Source organism: Pezoporus occidentalis, unplaced genomic scaffold, assembly GCF_034315485.1.
Source record: "Pezoporus occidentalis ecotype Australia unplaced genomic scaffold, CSIRO_AGI_Poc_V1 ctg182, whole genome shotgun sequence".
NCBI lineage: Eukaryota > Metazoa > Chordata > Aves > Psittaciformes > Psittacidae > Pezoporus > Pezoporus occidentalis.
In genome coordinates, this window is record NW_026913662.1 from 3082327 (window position 1) to 3098338 (window position 16012).

A 16012-nucleotide genomic window follows, 5' to 3' on the forward strand; every position below is an offset into this window, starting at 1 on the left:
AAAATACTAATATTTCAAAAAGCAAATACCTACTCCCAAAGGTTCTGGGAATATCTAGTATGTGGAACAGCTACTCCAATTTCTTTAATCCCTGTGCTTTCTTTAGTTTTATATAGATCTTTTAATTACACAGTGGATGACTCAAAATTTGAGTAAGAACAACTGCCATACCACATACTAAGTTTAATTTTAAGTGAACATAGCAAACAGAGCTTTACTTTAGAAAAGCCTTTGACACCGTTTCACAAAGTATTCTCCTGGAGAAACTGGCTGCTAATGGCTTGGATGGGGGTACTTTTTGGTGGATTGAATACTGGCTGGATGGCTGGCTTTCACAAAGTGCTCTCCTCTAAAAGTTATTCTCTCTCTCAAAGTCATTGTCTGTCTTCACACTGTTTCTGTCAGTCATTGCAGCAAATTATCAACTGATACAAAGTTTATTTAAAACTGATATTACCTATGATTAGTGTTTAACAAAGGCTTAGCTGCATGTACATGCTATCAGCATATGCACTTACTTCAATCTTTCATCTCTTTCTTTGCTCTTTCCTTCTATATCATAGAATAATAGAATGGTTAGGGTTGGAAAGGACCTTTAGATCATCTACTATATGTACCTTTTGATTTTATCCTAACTTAGATTTTAGTTGCAGAGGTAAAAATTGGCATTATTTCATCTTTAGTAAAAAGGGTACAGCATATTTGAGGCTCTTAGTGCTATTTTAAGATTCAAGAAAATGGGAAAGCCCATTTTGCTATAAGAAGCTGAGGAAGAGCACTCCACAAAATGCACTCGAGGTGTAACTTTTTTTAAATTTTATTTTACTTTTCAACTATCTGATTAGAGGATGGAGTACTACATTGCAGTCACAAAATTACGGGGCTTTATACACATGTGCTGGACATCAGTTAGAAGATTAGAATACCTAACGAAAAACAAAGTTATTCAATTACTCAGTTGACAAATCATATTCAACCACATGTTAGGAATCATAACCATGTAATCACAATATATATATATCTGCAGGAAAACCAAAAGAAAAACAGTGTACGGGATATATCAGAGAACTCTAGTCAGTATAAAAGAAAAAAACAACAAAAAATACCAAGGAAGCCGTACGATGGTTTGCGATTTTATAGGAAAATTCTTCTGTTTCCACACAAGGATCAGGTGGCAATACTAAATTTTATCTAGGAAGTGCAACCACAGGCTGCAATGTTAGTGGTTTTTCAGAAAATAGTAACCCTCAAATTATAACGTCTGTGGTTTAAATTACTACAAACTACTTCTGAAGTCAGACACGGTTAAAGTCTGCATGCAGTGGAGCACTCCCTTTCCAGACTTTGCAAGCCCATTAAAAACAAAGTGATCTTGTGGCAGGGATCTCTTTCCACTCAGTCCTGCTAAGTTGTGTGCTTCCTCACACACTCGAGATTACACAACATTTCCTTTTAATGAAAAATGATTTTCTGTGTCCTTATAAAATCACCATGGTCTCCAGAAACACTGAATACACTAATGTTTCTGCAAAAAGGTGGAAAAAGAATAAAGTGAGACTGAAAATAATGGTTGGGTATCCTCTTGAGAGAAATGTAAGCAAACGCTCTCACAATATGGTAAACACAAAAGAAATTGGAGAAGATGTCCTTTGAAGGACAAGTTCTCCAGCACATTACATGATACTGTATCATCAACAGCCTGTTTGGGAATGGATCATGATATTGAGACAGAAATACATTAACTTCTTGTATAAATCAACAAGATACTGAACATGAACAGCAATGTTACAGTAGTCCAAGCTTTTTGGTGAAAACATCTTTTTTTCTTCCAAAGATTAACACACTCCCTCTGGATCAAAATCCTACAAAATCTAACAAAGTTGCTCCTGTAATTGCAATACCAAATATGCCATTTTGCTGGGTACTTCAAAAGCACAGAATAAATGGAGTATTTAAAACTCTACCTCTCCCACAGGACTCTAAAACCTATGTATATGATGAAACAAATAACAAATGGGCAAAGAAAGACTGATAAACTGGTACTGTTTTGTATTCCCTTAACTGGCAATGCTCTGTAAATCAGAGATAAGAAGAGATTTGAGGATATATTTAAAGAAATTACATTAATATTATATGTCACATGGAAATCCTCCCATATACAAGAGCATCATAAAAGAGGGAAAGAAATGCCACTATCATGATTTTTTTTTAGGTAAAAGTTGATCTCCAAGTAACAAATACTGTAAATAGAGTAAATAATGAGAAGAAAGAGACAAAACCAAACTCTGACACAGAGACAAAAAGCAGTTTATAGCCTATTTAACAAAGAAGGATTTGTGGAAAGCCCAAAGTAAAGGGATGGAAAGTGATCATTACAGCAATACTGTGGAAGGACAAATGGAAATAGCACTCAAACTAGGCACAGAGAATGAAGTGAGTTTGGTGTCATGGTTTAAGCAGACCTGGTAACTCAGAATCACGCAGCTGCCTTCTCACTCCTCCCCCTCTCCTCTTCCTCCTACTGCTCCTGGAGGGATATGGAGGAGAATCAAAATAATGTAACTCCCACGGGTTAAGAACAGTCCAGTAACAAAGGTATAATACAAACCACTGCTGCTACCACCAATAATAATAATGATAAGGGAAATAACAAGGGAAGAGAATACAACCGGTCACCACCCGCCAACCGATACCCAGCCCGACCCGAGCAGTGATCTAGCCCTTCCGGGCAACTGCCCCCAGTTTATATAGTGGGCATGACGTGCTGTGGTATGGAATACATCTTTGGCTAGTCTGGGTCAGGTGTCCTGTCTGTGCTTCCTCTCAGCTTCCCCTCCTCCCTGGCAGAGCATGAGACTCAGAAAGTCCTTGGTCAGATTAAACATTACTGAGCAGCAACTGAAAACATCGGTGTTATCAGCACTGTTCCCAGGCTGAAAGTCAAAGCCACAGCACTGCACCAGCTACTAAGAAGGAGAAAAATGACTGCTACTGCTGAACCCAGGGCATTTGGCTTCATCAGAAGCCAGGAGGCAATCTTGTACAGAAAGCATAAATCAACTGTCTAAACCGCAAAAGGCAAGAGTTCCTGATCCTGCTAAGGAAGCATAATATCATAGAGTACCATAGGAAACTACTGCCAAGCAGCTACCCAGTGGTATCTTGCCTCTACACAGCATAGGGTTTCCCAAACTGTCTTCTGCCTTGCCAAAATTACCAGATCATCTGTTGCATCACACACAGAAACAAGATCTAAGTTCTGCAAGTTACAGGAGGGACAGATCATTGGAAAACTGCTCTATCTTACAAACAGTTATGATGATTTCAAAATAGCAATGTAGGGAATATCATAATGCCATGTACATCAACACTTAAAGCGATAGAAGCAGCAGAGTTTTATATCATCATCATGGGAAGAACAGTTAATTGCATGTTTACACATAAGCGGTTCAGGAGAAAGTGTAAGTATGAAAGACTTACTACAGGGTAGAAAGAGATTACAGGGGATCAAAGAAAAAAAGTTCTGCAAGGACAACCCTGAAAATTACCGTGTATGACAAATAAAGAAAATAGATGAGTAGATTCACAACATGAAATTCATTCACCCATTTCAAAATCAGGAAAGAGGCATTCACTTGCAATTTTCTTGCAAAAATATTTTTGTTGTGTATCTCAGTATACCTCAGTTGTGGCTGGGCTGAATGAAACACGGCAGCCTCAGTTTTCCTGAAATACTTTCCCTTTGGTAAGATCATATTGCCTTAGTGCTTTTGCTCATGTTCAAGAGGAAGCAGAGGTTATGCTAGTTCTTTTAATAAACTAAAGGTATTTGATTTCCCTAATTATTTTCAACATTCAGAACACTTCAGTCTAAGGTATCTGCTCTGTGGATTATGGCAATGATGAACTCAGGCTCTTTTTTCCTTGGGAACTAGGGTAAACTACAGTTGATTGTGCACAGTATTTTAAATTTAAGCCTTCAGGAAATGACAAAGGTGATTCTTTGCTTCAAGCACTTTAGGAGAGTGATTAATTTCAAGCTATGACATGGATCTAAATTTGCAGGGCTCACCCTGCAGCTACCAGCTTTCATTTTACTTTGAATGAATTTTCTCTAAAACAGAAATTGTGGTGCATAAACATTCTTTGCTACTTCTCTCCACCACTCCCTAGTTTTACCTTATTTACGTAATTGAGTATTTAGCTTTCTAAAATGGTAACAACTACCACGCAGGGAGCTCTGTGTATAACAGCAGTATGGTTATGGCAACTACTGCTATAGCTACTCTACGTTGCCCACTAATTATAAATACAGTATATCATCCTATTTTATGCAAAATTGTATGGATCTAATCATCCTATATCCCCAAACAATTTTTGGATTTTCTTTTTTTTTTTTTTTCCACGAGAAGTGAAAGTAAGCAGAAAGAACATGATAATATGGAGCATGGTCCATATTGTTTTTTTTTTCACTGAAGCTTAGGTGTACCCCAGCAGTTTCAGTGCGATTTTAAATCCTAAGGAAAAAGCTTCTGCTTCAACCAAAATACTTGTTGCAGTTTCTCCTTATCTAGAGGGTAACCACTTATTTATTAAAGTAAGTGTTGTAGAAAAATCATCCCAGTGGAAGGATTTACGCAAGCATTCCTCTCAAAACTGACAACTACCACACATAATAAACTGTCCTTGCAGGGAAGTTGTCATTGTAAAAAACGCTATAAAATGCATCAAAAATAGAAAAGAAAATTCTAAGATGCGCCACGCTACATCTAGCCTGCTGAATATATGAGGTCCTCATCTATAATGACTTTGCAATGTGTTGTAAAAGGGTCATGAAGTTACTGTACAAATGAACATAAACTTTAATCAAAAGACTGCTCATTTCAAGAACTTATCTTCCTTGAATTAAAATGCAAGCCCACCCTTTCCAAAACTAAGAAACCTCTGAACAACAACAACAATAATAATATTATTATTTCTTTTTTTTATAAAAGCACTAAGCACCTTGATAATGTGTATAACACCCAAAGATTCTGCTAGTGTCAATCTAAAGAAAAGTCTTCTGGACTTCTAATACCTTACAGACTCTTCACACAGTGCTCCAGAAAAACTCTTACCATTATTTCCTTGATGATATATTATATCTCATTTATCCTTTCAGACTTATAAGGCTTCAAAGAATAATACCTTCAATTTAATTAAATAACGCCTCTAAGTAATGACCCCAGGTCACTAGAACAGTCAAAGCTTTAATGAAAACAAATGCAACATTCATGTTACTTTAATCCTTTCATTTCTTAAAAAAAAAAAAAAAGAGATATGTCAAAGTTTTTCCATCAAGCTGAAATGTTAACTTTGTATGTCTTAGTTGCTACTTTCATTATAAGTTTATTATTTTATATTAATCATGAATTATTTATTAAACTGCCTTCAAGTCCCCAGATTTTTCTCTGGCAATGTTAAATTAATAAAATAAACCTTATATGGAAGTAACTGCAGACTCAACACCTATCTGACTAAGGACAAACAATTTTTTAGGAGAAAGTTTTGTCAAGCATGAATATCTAACAAGTTGAAACACTCGGCATAAACCATCCAGATTTGCATTGAACACTGCTCTCCTTCCTGGCTGCTCTGCAACATGGTACCCTACTACTAGATTCACAATTCTCTTGAGGACCTGTTTGGCTGTCAAATTTGTGGTCTCAATTTCTTTTCTTTTGTTCTTATCCAACTCTGACACAGACCAAAATATATTTAAACTGCACAGATTCTAAAGCGGGTTTGTAACAAAGAAAAACTATGAAATTTTTAATGTCTTCAAATTTTTTCCATTAATTATTCCTATAGGTACTTATGGGTGCCATGACCAGAAGCCATTCTGTCTCACCTATTTGCATAAGACTACACTGTCCCTTCCTGATCTTTCAGTTTTGCAGACTTCATTATTAGTGAAGGAAAACTCCTCACTAATACTATGCTGAATTTGTTTTAATTCAAATCAGCAACGCAAATCTCTTAAAATTAAGATTAAATCTTAATCCAGTGTTTATGACAATTACTAATGTGATAAAAAAGAAAAAGAGAAGTAAATGCAAAAACATCTTTTCTTTCTCACACACAGATTATTTCCTCTGGTGAGAAGTTGATGAAGATAAAGTAAGTGAAGAGAGGTTTTGTTAAAAACAAGTCAGGTATTATGTTAGAAAATCATGTTAGTCAGCAAGTTAGTTCTCTTTCTTGAAAATAACAGCACTGCTCTTAAAGCTTTTTTAATATGTCTTATACCAGAAGATTCTTTTGAATGCTTACTTAGATTCAACTATACTCTCATTTCATGGGACTAAGCATAATAATAGAGTGACAATTTTGAAGCAGGAAGCATAAAGAAATACACAGCACAGCTAAAGCATTAAATGAGGCAAGTGCTATATGGCCACAATTTTACATTTCATTGTCTAAAATGTTAGAATGTATGTTTTACTTTTGGCCATTACAGAGCTGACTTGATAGATCATGTTGTCTAAGCAACCACTGCAAGAAAGTCAATAGTGCAGTTATGGCTCTCGAAAGAGAAATCTTATAGTAAAAAAAATATAAATAAGAAACATCTCTGAGTGGAAGGCTCTACCCTGAAAAACTAATATCCACACACAAACTGCCTGTAGTCCAAAATATCTTTAACTGCTAAATCAAAGTCACATCTGACACCATATATAAGCTATCAGTTGGCACATTAGCTCTGAAGGACATATATTATAACTGAATAAGATAAAGTATTCCTATAACTGTCAAAGTTGTCAGTGCTCTAGTCAGCATTAAAAAAAAATGTAATTAACTAATGTTACATGACAACATCAAGAGCAAGATATTTACAGAACTAATCACAGCAGTCTCCAATAACTCAGTGCTACTCACCATCACAAATACACCACTAGATACCCCAACATTTTCAACAAGCACCTTGAGCTGAAAAAGCCTGTCCTTTTGAAACATCTGAATTTCTTCCTCAGAAAAGCACTGACATCTCAGCATATTTAACACCTTCTCTGAAAAAATACATCCATCAGTATTAAACTTCTAATACCATACTGTCTTGTGACAACTTCAAAGGCAGTATCAAGAACATAAACTCTGTCAGTATATTCCACCCTGAGTCATTACATCAACTTAATCCACCACTCTCCTACCCCAGGACATTTTACATGCTCCTCAGATCCATAAATGTAATAATTGCATCCAGCTACAGGACTCCTTCACCAAAAATCTTCAGGATTCATCAAAACTCTCATCATGTTCCATGAACTGTGAAATTGCTGTATTTACTGTAACAAACAACTACTTTATTGCTTTCCCTTCTATTCTATGCTACCACTACCAGTTCTTGTTCTGGCTAGTCTAAATAATTTGTACCTAACTAAATCCCAAGCAATTGTTCTCAGCTTGACTTTAGCCTTGAAGTCACCTGCTTTTTGTTGCAAAGATGAGTTTGAATGCCTGAAGGCTTATCAGTATAGTGAAATTGCAGTCTTGAAAACTGACATCACTTGATATCTTTACAGTCAGAAGAAGTAAACAACCCATATACAAAGTAATATCATTCTATTTATACTAGAAAAAAATAAGAAGACAGTATAAGAATAGCCTAGCATCAAAACCCAACTTTTTGTGTAATTCCATTTAGCACTGGCAAGGGAAATGGGGTCTGTTACCAAAAAGTTGATTTTTAAACTTCTGTGATATGCTATTTTAAAATTCTAAAGGTCTTTTTTGTTGTTGTTGTTGTTGCTCTGGACATTAAAAAAATACAGTAATATCAAATTCCAACAGCAAAATGAAATGTATCTTGTTTAAAACTTTTCAGATCATAACATTCAAGAATGCCACCAAGAAATCAGTGAATTTACAGGGTGTGCCCCCAGATATGTCCAGCATCAGAAAGTACATAATTCAACTTCTGGAAGGTAATGTAACGGCTATTATAATGTAATTAAATTGTAATTCCTACAGTTGTTAAAAGCAATTCTGGGAATGTCCCTCCCAAATTATGTTAAGTGATGCACAATTATCCTTACAGAAGCACCTCTCTACAAAGTAACTCTAAAAACATTTCTGGTTCATTACTGGTTCAGGTTTCCAATTTCTCTAACTCTATTTTGTACCTATTCTAAAAGCACATTTTTATTAAGAGAGATAATGGAATTCCAGGAGAAGAAATAAACGTAACATCTTTTCTCTTTCATCAGTACAAAAAAAAAAAGTCACCTTAACAGTCTACAACATAAATGCCACTATCTGAGCTGGTCATTTTGGGCTCCTTTAGAAATCAGAGGACAAAACCATGCAGTTATGGCACACAATTCATCTCATTTTAATATATGTACCTGAAAAGTTTGCAGGAATTTTATTCTGTGTGTGCCAACTTCTCTCCATACACATAGTGTAGATGAAGATAAATCAGCAAGGTAGCTATGCACTGCAAATATCAACTAGGTGCAGTGACAAATGAAAGATGTCACAAGAAAACGTAATACAACATTAGGATGACATTCAAAATAAAAAATAAAATACACAAAGCAGATCCATGGAAGGGTAAAATATACTAACTTGATTTCGCTTTTTTTGCTCTTGCATGGCTTCCCGAACAGCCTGGGCAATCTTCTCTTTATCTTTGTCACGTTCTGCTTCCCACATTTTTCTTTCTTCTGCATGAATCTTCTCCATACTTCTCCTCTCCTCCTCTACTGCTTTCAGAATAGCTGCCTGCACTACTTCTTTTTCAGCCTTTGAAATAAATCAAGCACAAATAAATGACCAAAGTACCCAGCATGGGTGCCTAACTCATTTATATTACTTATTCTAATGACATCTCTCTGACAAAAGATGGTAGATCAATATTTTCACACCTGAAGTATGAGCTTAAATTTACCTTGAGGTACTACCAGGCAGGTATTACCAGTGGACAATGACTGTAGTTACAGAAAGAAAAACAAAGTTACAAGTAAGAATCTTAAATTCCCACCTACTGAAAATACAATATATCATAACTGGTTTGGTTAATGCTAACACAAAAACATGCAGCAGAAACCCTGTAAGAGCAGGTACATAATGGGCTCCCCAGCACTGCCTGATATTACCATATACAAGATATTCCCACTCTTATCTACAAGCACCTAAAGTCCAAAAACAGTCAGAGTGCTTTCTGTGGCAAAGTAACCAATACATACATAAAACAAATGCATCTTCCCTCCCAAAGCTCTACAAGAAGCACTTTTTTGAGCAACCTGGTCTAGTGGAAGGTGTCCCTCCATTTCATTACATAACGTCTACATATAAATAATGGCTGAAGTACAAAATAAACAAACAACTGCTGATACCCCCCCCCAATTTTAGTAAAATTACAGGTCATTTCAATGCCCTTTGGGGGTGATTATGGACCTGGTCAAGCAAAGTTATGAATGCCAAAAAAAAATACTGGGTTCCTCTTGCACTACACTTGTAAATAAAGCTGTTTCTTGCAATTCACTGGAATGTGATCTTTTATTTAGACATTTATAAAATATAATAAAAACATAGGTTAAAAAATGCCCTATTAAATGATGATATTTTATTATACACACATTTTCCTGTAGAAATCAACCATATAACAGACGTTTCTTGTGTTACTGAATGTCACTCAGACAGGTGGTGAGCTAATGTGCATATACTACATATGAAGATGTACAGGAAATGATAATATAGCCTAACCAACTGTGATAAGCAACATACATCCCTCGATTTCCCAGATCACTACATGGAACTGAACTTTTGTACTGGATTCTACATCAGTATTAGAAATGAAAGGTAGCTTAACATTTACAAAATTACTGTCCAAACCCCAGTGCATTCAATCATAATATAGGCAGAAGAAACCATATTTTAAAAAGTGAACACTTTTAGTCAAACATTAACTTAAATTTAAAATCTGTTAAATGTTCAAATTTGTAAATCATTTACAAGATAGTTCTGTCCTCATTGAAAATTACCATATTTAACAAAAGTTAAATAGGACACGATGCTAACTGTCTTATTAAGATCACCAGTTGACCCTGCTACCTAGCTCTTCAAATCAAGATGCACTGATGTTAACTGGGAGACCAAAAAAACAGACAGGTAACAAAAATCTGCAATATTGTGACTTCTTGTTATAAACTAATTCAGAGGCTATCTTAGATAGAAGTTACACAGACTGCCTGTACTGAGGCACAGGATACAGCAGATATGTTCATGATTTACAGAACTAGCTTCTTTCAAACAGATGAGAACATAGAGTTCGACAAATTTAGTTATGAAAATGAATGAGTTGCTGAACTTGGCATTTATGACACACATGGAATCCACATTGCACGTCTATTACTTAACAAAAGATACCTTTGCAGCAGCTGCCAGAGCCTCCTTACTTCTTTGTCTTTCTTCATCCAAACATTTGTCAAGTACTTCCTGAAATGTTATGAAAAATTAAACTGCAATACACAATAGAGGAGCAGCAAAAAGTCATTTTAAACACTTAAAGTGCTTGAGAAAGCTTCTTCTTCTCGTCAGTAATTGTGACAGGATCATAGCCAATGAACCCCCTGGTGCTGATCAGACCCCCTTTTTTTTTTTAGGTAAATAAAAAAAAGAAACACAATACCTTGTGTTTTTGTGACTGCTGCATCAAAGCCTCTTCTATCTTTTCTGATAATACTTCCTTCTCTGCTTCCAAAATGTCAAGAAGTCGCTGATGCTATTGGGAGAAAACGTTCATATTATTGTAACCATGGCCAGCTAGCAAAACAGACAAAAAAACCCTCATCTGAGACACTTTGTTCACTATTTACAAAATGACTTAAAATATAAGCAAATGGCATATATAGCACCCCTTTAATTGATTTAATGTTGTAAAAAAATATTGCAATAAGAAATGTTTACCTCCCTGATTATCTAATATCTCTTCTCAGTGTGAAGAGTATTAGGAAAGAAGTTGAAAAAAACCAACGTTATATAAAAGCAACACTTAGAAAACTTACAAAGATGGTTTAAGCAACAACACAGTTCAAATATTTCATTTTAAAAGCTGCAGAATTTAAATCACTCCTCTACTACCCCTCAGTTATACATATAGAGGGCAAAATCAAAATGTATTTTTTTCCAACTCTTTGTGCTACTACGAATTTTGAAAGTGAAGAAAAGGGAGCAAAACCGAATGCTGTTTTTTTCTAATTTTCTTGTAATCCAAATAATTTTTTCAGGGAGAAAACAAACACTGAAGTGGCCATGTAATCTATACATAGACATATAATCTGTTGCTGTTCTTAGTTACATCCCATGTATCTGTTTTCAGATTAAAGATTTCAATTAAAGCATTTGAAAGATGTGGGTTTTGTCTGTAAGCGCTAAACTGTTTCCCAAAACTAAAAAAATTATTACTGGAAATTACTGATATTGGGTATTTGTCATGAAATAATTGCTAGCAAGTCAGTACATTTTTTACATGTTATTTAAGAGATTATATACTCTAAGCTTAAAGTATATAATCAATACATAACAATATTTCACAAGATCACCAAAAGGAAAGTTTAACAGTAGAGTTTTATATTAATAAAAGTGTATATAATAAACATAAAATTTTTACACAAACACTTATGTAGGCAAATACCCCTTTCACCAGCATTTCTAAGAAACGGTCATTTCTGCTTCATGAATTTTATTATGTTTTAATTATAAGTGTCTCTAATGGCAGCTAGAAATACATTACCAAACTGCAATAGTATGTTCTGAAAAATATTTTTTCATTTGAAGAATAGAAAACTTTTAGACTGCTTTATAAAATAAAACACCTATCTGCCCTTCCAGGATAAACACGTAAAGAGGCATTTCCTAGTGAATTTACTTAAAATAGGTCTGAATGGAGCAGACATATTCTAATGGAAAACACCTGTGGAAGGAGTGTTGAAATTCACATCATGGTTATACTTAATGATGTGTAACTAACTTTTCTTGTGGACTCAGTGTTTTCAGATGTTAGCTTTAACTATCAGGGCACTTTGAGAAATTATTTTTCCCCAGTAACTCAAAGATAAAACAACAAATGGATTTTGTTAAATTATCTCTATGACTCCTCACTTGGCTGACTGCACAGACTACAAATCTGCTATTTCACTTTAATTTAAGTGAATGACACAATAGAAGACAAACATATGCAAATATTTTATCAGACATATGTCACAAATCTGCAGTCTACTAATGTCAGTTAAAAGACTGAAACTTTATCTGCTTTAGTCAAGAAACATCAAGGGACTTTCTAAGGAGAGCTTTTTAAACGAAATCACCTCTATCTTTAACCACCTACAACAGAATGGCAGTTAAGTTGTTGAGTAAGATTGGAACTTCTAGTGTAAAACTTGCAGGCAGTTAATTCCAATTTGACTCTGACCATCAGATTTCTAGGTTATATGTGAAGACTGTGTATGCATGTTTCAAGTTGCCACCACGGGCCAGCTACCAGATATATTTTACAAGTCTCCATGGGACTAAAATTTTCAGCTTTTAAAATTCAGGACAGCTTAAGAAATTTTCTTTTACATATATGTATAAGATGACATTCAAGGCTATCCTGGAAGTCCTGAAATAATGCAGACATGTGCATTAATCCAACACAGAACACGTATACATGATCAGTGAGAACAACTAACGTCTAGTTTCCCTGCAGATGAAATAATTTCATGACTATAGCCTTCTGCATGACCCTAACCATACTACATAGTGGTTTTGTACCTCCTTCAATGCAAAAAAGAGTGCACAACTAAATCCATAGATCAACTCCTTGTACAAAACAAGCAAATGTTACTCCAGTTGGTTGTTACTGTAATAAGGAGTTTAACCGCACTTGGACATCAGTTTCACACATACTTAACAAATGGAAATACAGACAGTAGTATAAGATAAATAGGTTTGCTGCTTCTGGAAGCAGAAAGGAAAATATTCAAAACACAATATATTTGTAATTACCATAAAAAATGAAGTCTCCTTTGCTATTTGAAGGATGATTACTTTGATTAAGTTTAGAATCTCCCATTACCTTGGTCGATTAGAAAAATCTATATGAAATTACATTTTGAGCTTTATGGAATCCGCAGAAATTTAGTAAGAACTGTATAAAGAATTGTATCTGGGTATAAAAAAACACTAGTTCCTATTTGCCAAGATATTAGAGGTAACTATTTGTGAGCACATTTAGAATGCTTTCAAAATGAAAGCTAATGACTTCTGGCATACTCCAGTGCACCTTCTTTTACATTATATAGCATCCCCATTTCTCATGGAAACATAACATTTATCATTTCAAGATTGTAAGCCTCTTGTGAATAGCTTGGCATGTCCTTTCCTATTATAAGGTAAATGTTTATTCATGTGGAATAATCCTTCCATAAATGGTTACCCTCATATCTGGATTTCCAAAAGTTCATGTATCATCACAAATGTTGCAACAACTATTCATACAACCCACTAAAACAAGTTGTCTTGTACTAGTCTTAGGACTACAGTTTAAGAACTGTTTATTCAGCTTCAGAATTTGTATTTGACCAAGTTTTCTTTTTCAGAGAGAGAATGTACCTTAAGCTGCTAAATTACATAATTTAGAAATAAGTAACTGGAAAAAGACAAAGCAGATTATATGAAATGCTTCTTCCCAAAACAGGTTGTGTTTCCAGAAAGCCCAGATTGCAGTTAGCATAGACACACACACAAAAAAACCCCACCAAAACAAAAAAAAAAACCCAACCCCCCAAACTGCCATTCTGTATGTCATTAATAAGCAATTGAATTATTTATCGCAAACTTTCAGTTTCTCCAATGTATTGTGCCACATGGTAAAGAGCCATGGAATCTCCTTGAAAGCTGTGCTTCTTAAAGTCACGTAAAGTGAGCTCAGTGGTATTATGCATTCATTTTATAGAACAGAATGCACCACCTTGTCATCTGAATTCCTTTTTACAGAAACACAAACCTTTCAAAGGCACAATCAGAGAGCTACATTATGCATAACACTTGAGCAGAAATTCCAGTTGTGGGATGTTATGGATAGTAAGGGTTTCTCTGCATTCCCTTTTCTGACAGCAGGCAAGGAAACAGACTTTGAAAAAAAGCAATAATGCAAAGGAAATGATTAAGGATTGTATGACTAGAATTCCAAGCTGTTAGTTTAAGTGTCTCTGCACAGCAAGCTATTGTAAATCCTCTGGAACTAGTCTTTAAATTAGGGCAACTAGTTTTGCACTTCAGACTTAAAAATAATCCATATACCTTCGAAGTAAAAGCTATTACATAGAAGCATTAGGTAACATAAATTTTCCAGATGGAATGACTTTGGACTCTAGCACTAAACAGCCACGATGAACTTTACATACAGTCAGTACTTCTTCAGTTGGTCTTTCAGATTAAGTCAATAAAGGCAGTTAAGTTTAAAAGCATATAAAAGGTGATAGCCTCACTTTAGCACCGATACATTTGAGAGCTTTCAAGAGCTCTTGAGTTTTTACCCAACAGGAAATAACAGGATTATTTAGGTTCATTTACTTGACTTGTAGATTTTTTTTCAACTATAGTAAAAGTCTATTAACAATACAGACAATTGCTGAATTAAAAGATTATATGTGCTGAGATAAATCCTACAGCTAGGCAAACATAGCTCATAACCCATCCCCTTCTCAACAGGAAAAAAAGATATAGAAAGCATGAGTTGAATGAGTCTCTTCCAGTATTTCCAGTTTCCACAGATAAGAATTGCGAATGTGTTTCTCCCTCTTTAGACAGCATTGAAGGATTAAAGGAAGAACACTGAGACTGAAGGCACCACTTTGAGCTACCTATACACCAAATTCTGATTCCCATTCATTGTAGAGGCCACTTTTTCTTAGCCCTATCTGGGCATCAAAGCTGGAAGTCTGGTAATTATACCTGTCAAGATGATATTGCCCATGCTTTAAAGGACAGATCAGCCTTCTGTAAGTAGGCTAATGAGTTCATCAGACCTAACAGTCCTATGAAGAAAAATGAAGTCTATCTCAGCTTTCCTGTGAAAGTTACGATGAAGACCTACTTATGGAATTTTACATTTGGGAAAAAAACATCTAACCCATGTAGACTAAAAGACAGTGTCTATGAAGTTTTTAAACAGAAGTTGAAAAGTTGGAGTGAGGGTTTCCTTTACTTAGCAACAAGCCAAGAACCAGAAAACAGGTAAGAAAGTTCTTAACATGCTGGGGCTTTGAATCCACTTATCCATCTGTTATTAAACAACTATAGCACACTGAGTCTCTGGACTAAAAGTGCAAAAATGGAAATTGATGAAGAGTTATTCCTACAGATGATATTAAAGAAAAAAATTGATATTCTGAACTGGAAATATGGTGGATGAATCAGTATGAGGCCAAAATAAGCATTAGTGAAAATTCCACTTCAGTTCAACAAGGGAGTTTTCAGGCAGTATAAGTTTGCTAGGCTGCAAATCCACATTATGCATGCTATCTCTAAGGCACAGCAGACAGTAGAAGACTATGCAGAGATACTCAGCAAGATCTGAAAAGCTTTGGCTTAGGTACAATAAATAGTATAGCTCTTTCATGCATCACTTTGCCTGAACCTTGCTTCGTCTTATTCTTTAGATAGAAAATATAGGGTTGAGTTCAGAATTCTGATGTGTAAGAATTCTGAAGAGAAAATTGATGGCCCGGTGAGACACAAGAGTTTTCTATGGAAAGGGAAACCCAAACATTTTTAGAAAAGTGTGGAAAAAGAACATTTGTAGAAAAGTTCTCTCCAGAGTAGAGAGAACTACTAGTCTTTCTATCCTACTCTCTGGAAAGTAGCAAAAGAGGGTCATGAAGAGTCTTCTGAAAATCAACTTAAAACAAAAGGCACTCAAAAATAGGTTATAATGTTTTCTTCCCTGAAAGAAGTTCTCTAGGCAATGGTTCCAAATGAAAATTGT

At 35.1% G+C, this 16012-nt stretch overlaps 1 protein-coding gene across 6 annotated transcripts in view; it reads right to left on the minus strand.

The window, feature by feature from the left end:
- CCDC91 (coiled-coil domain containing 91) overlaps window positions 1–16012 on the minus strand; it is a 120304-nt gene that overhangs the window by 22147 nt on the left and 82145 nt on the right. For 4 of the 6 annotated variants that reach the window (XM_062615564.1, XM_062615565.1, XM_062615567.1 and 1 more), the window contains exons 9-11: window positions 10673–10765; window positions 10411–10479; window positions 8608–8784 (exon numbers count right to left, since the gene is read on the minus strand). In XM_062615564.1, the coding sequence (XP_062471548.1) occupies window positions 8608–8784; window positions 10411–10479; window positions 10673–10765 (339 nt within the window). The remainder of the gene's footprint in view (window positions 1–8607; window positions 8785–10410; window positions 10480–10672; window positions 10766–16012) is intronic. The other 2 variants (XM_062615570.1, XM_062615566.1) reach the window with 2 other exon arrangements.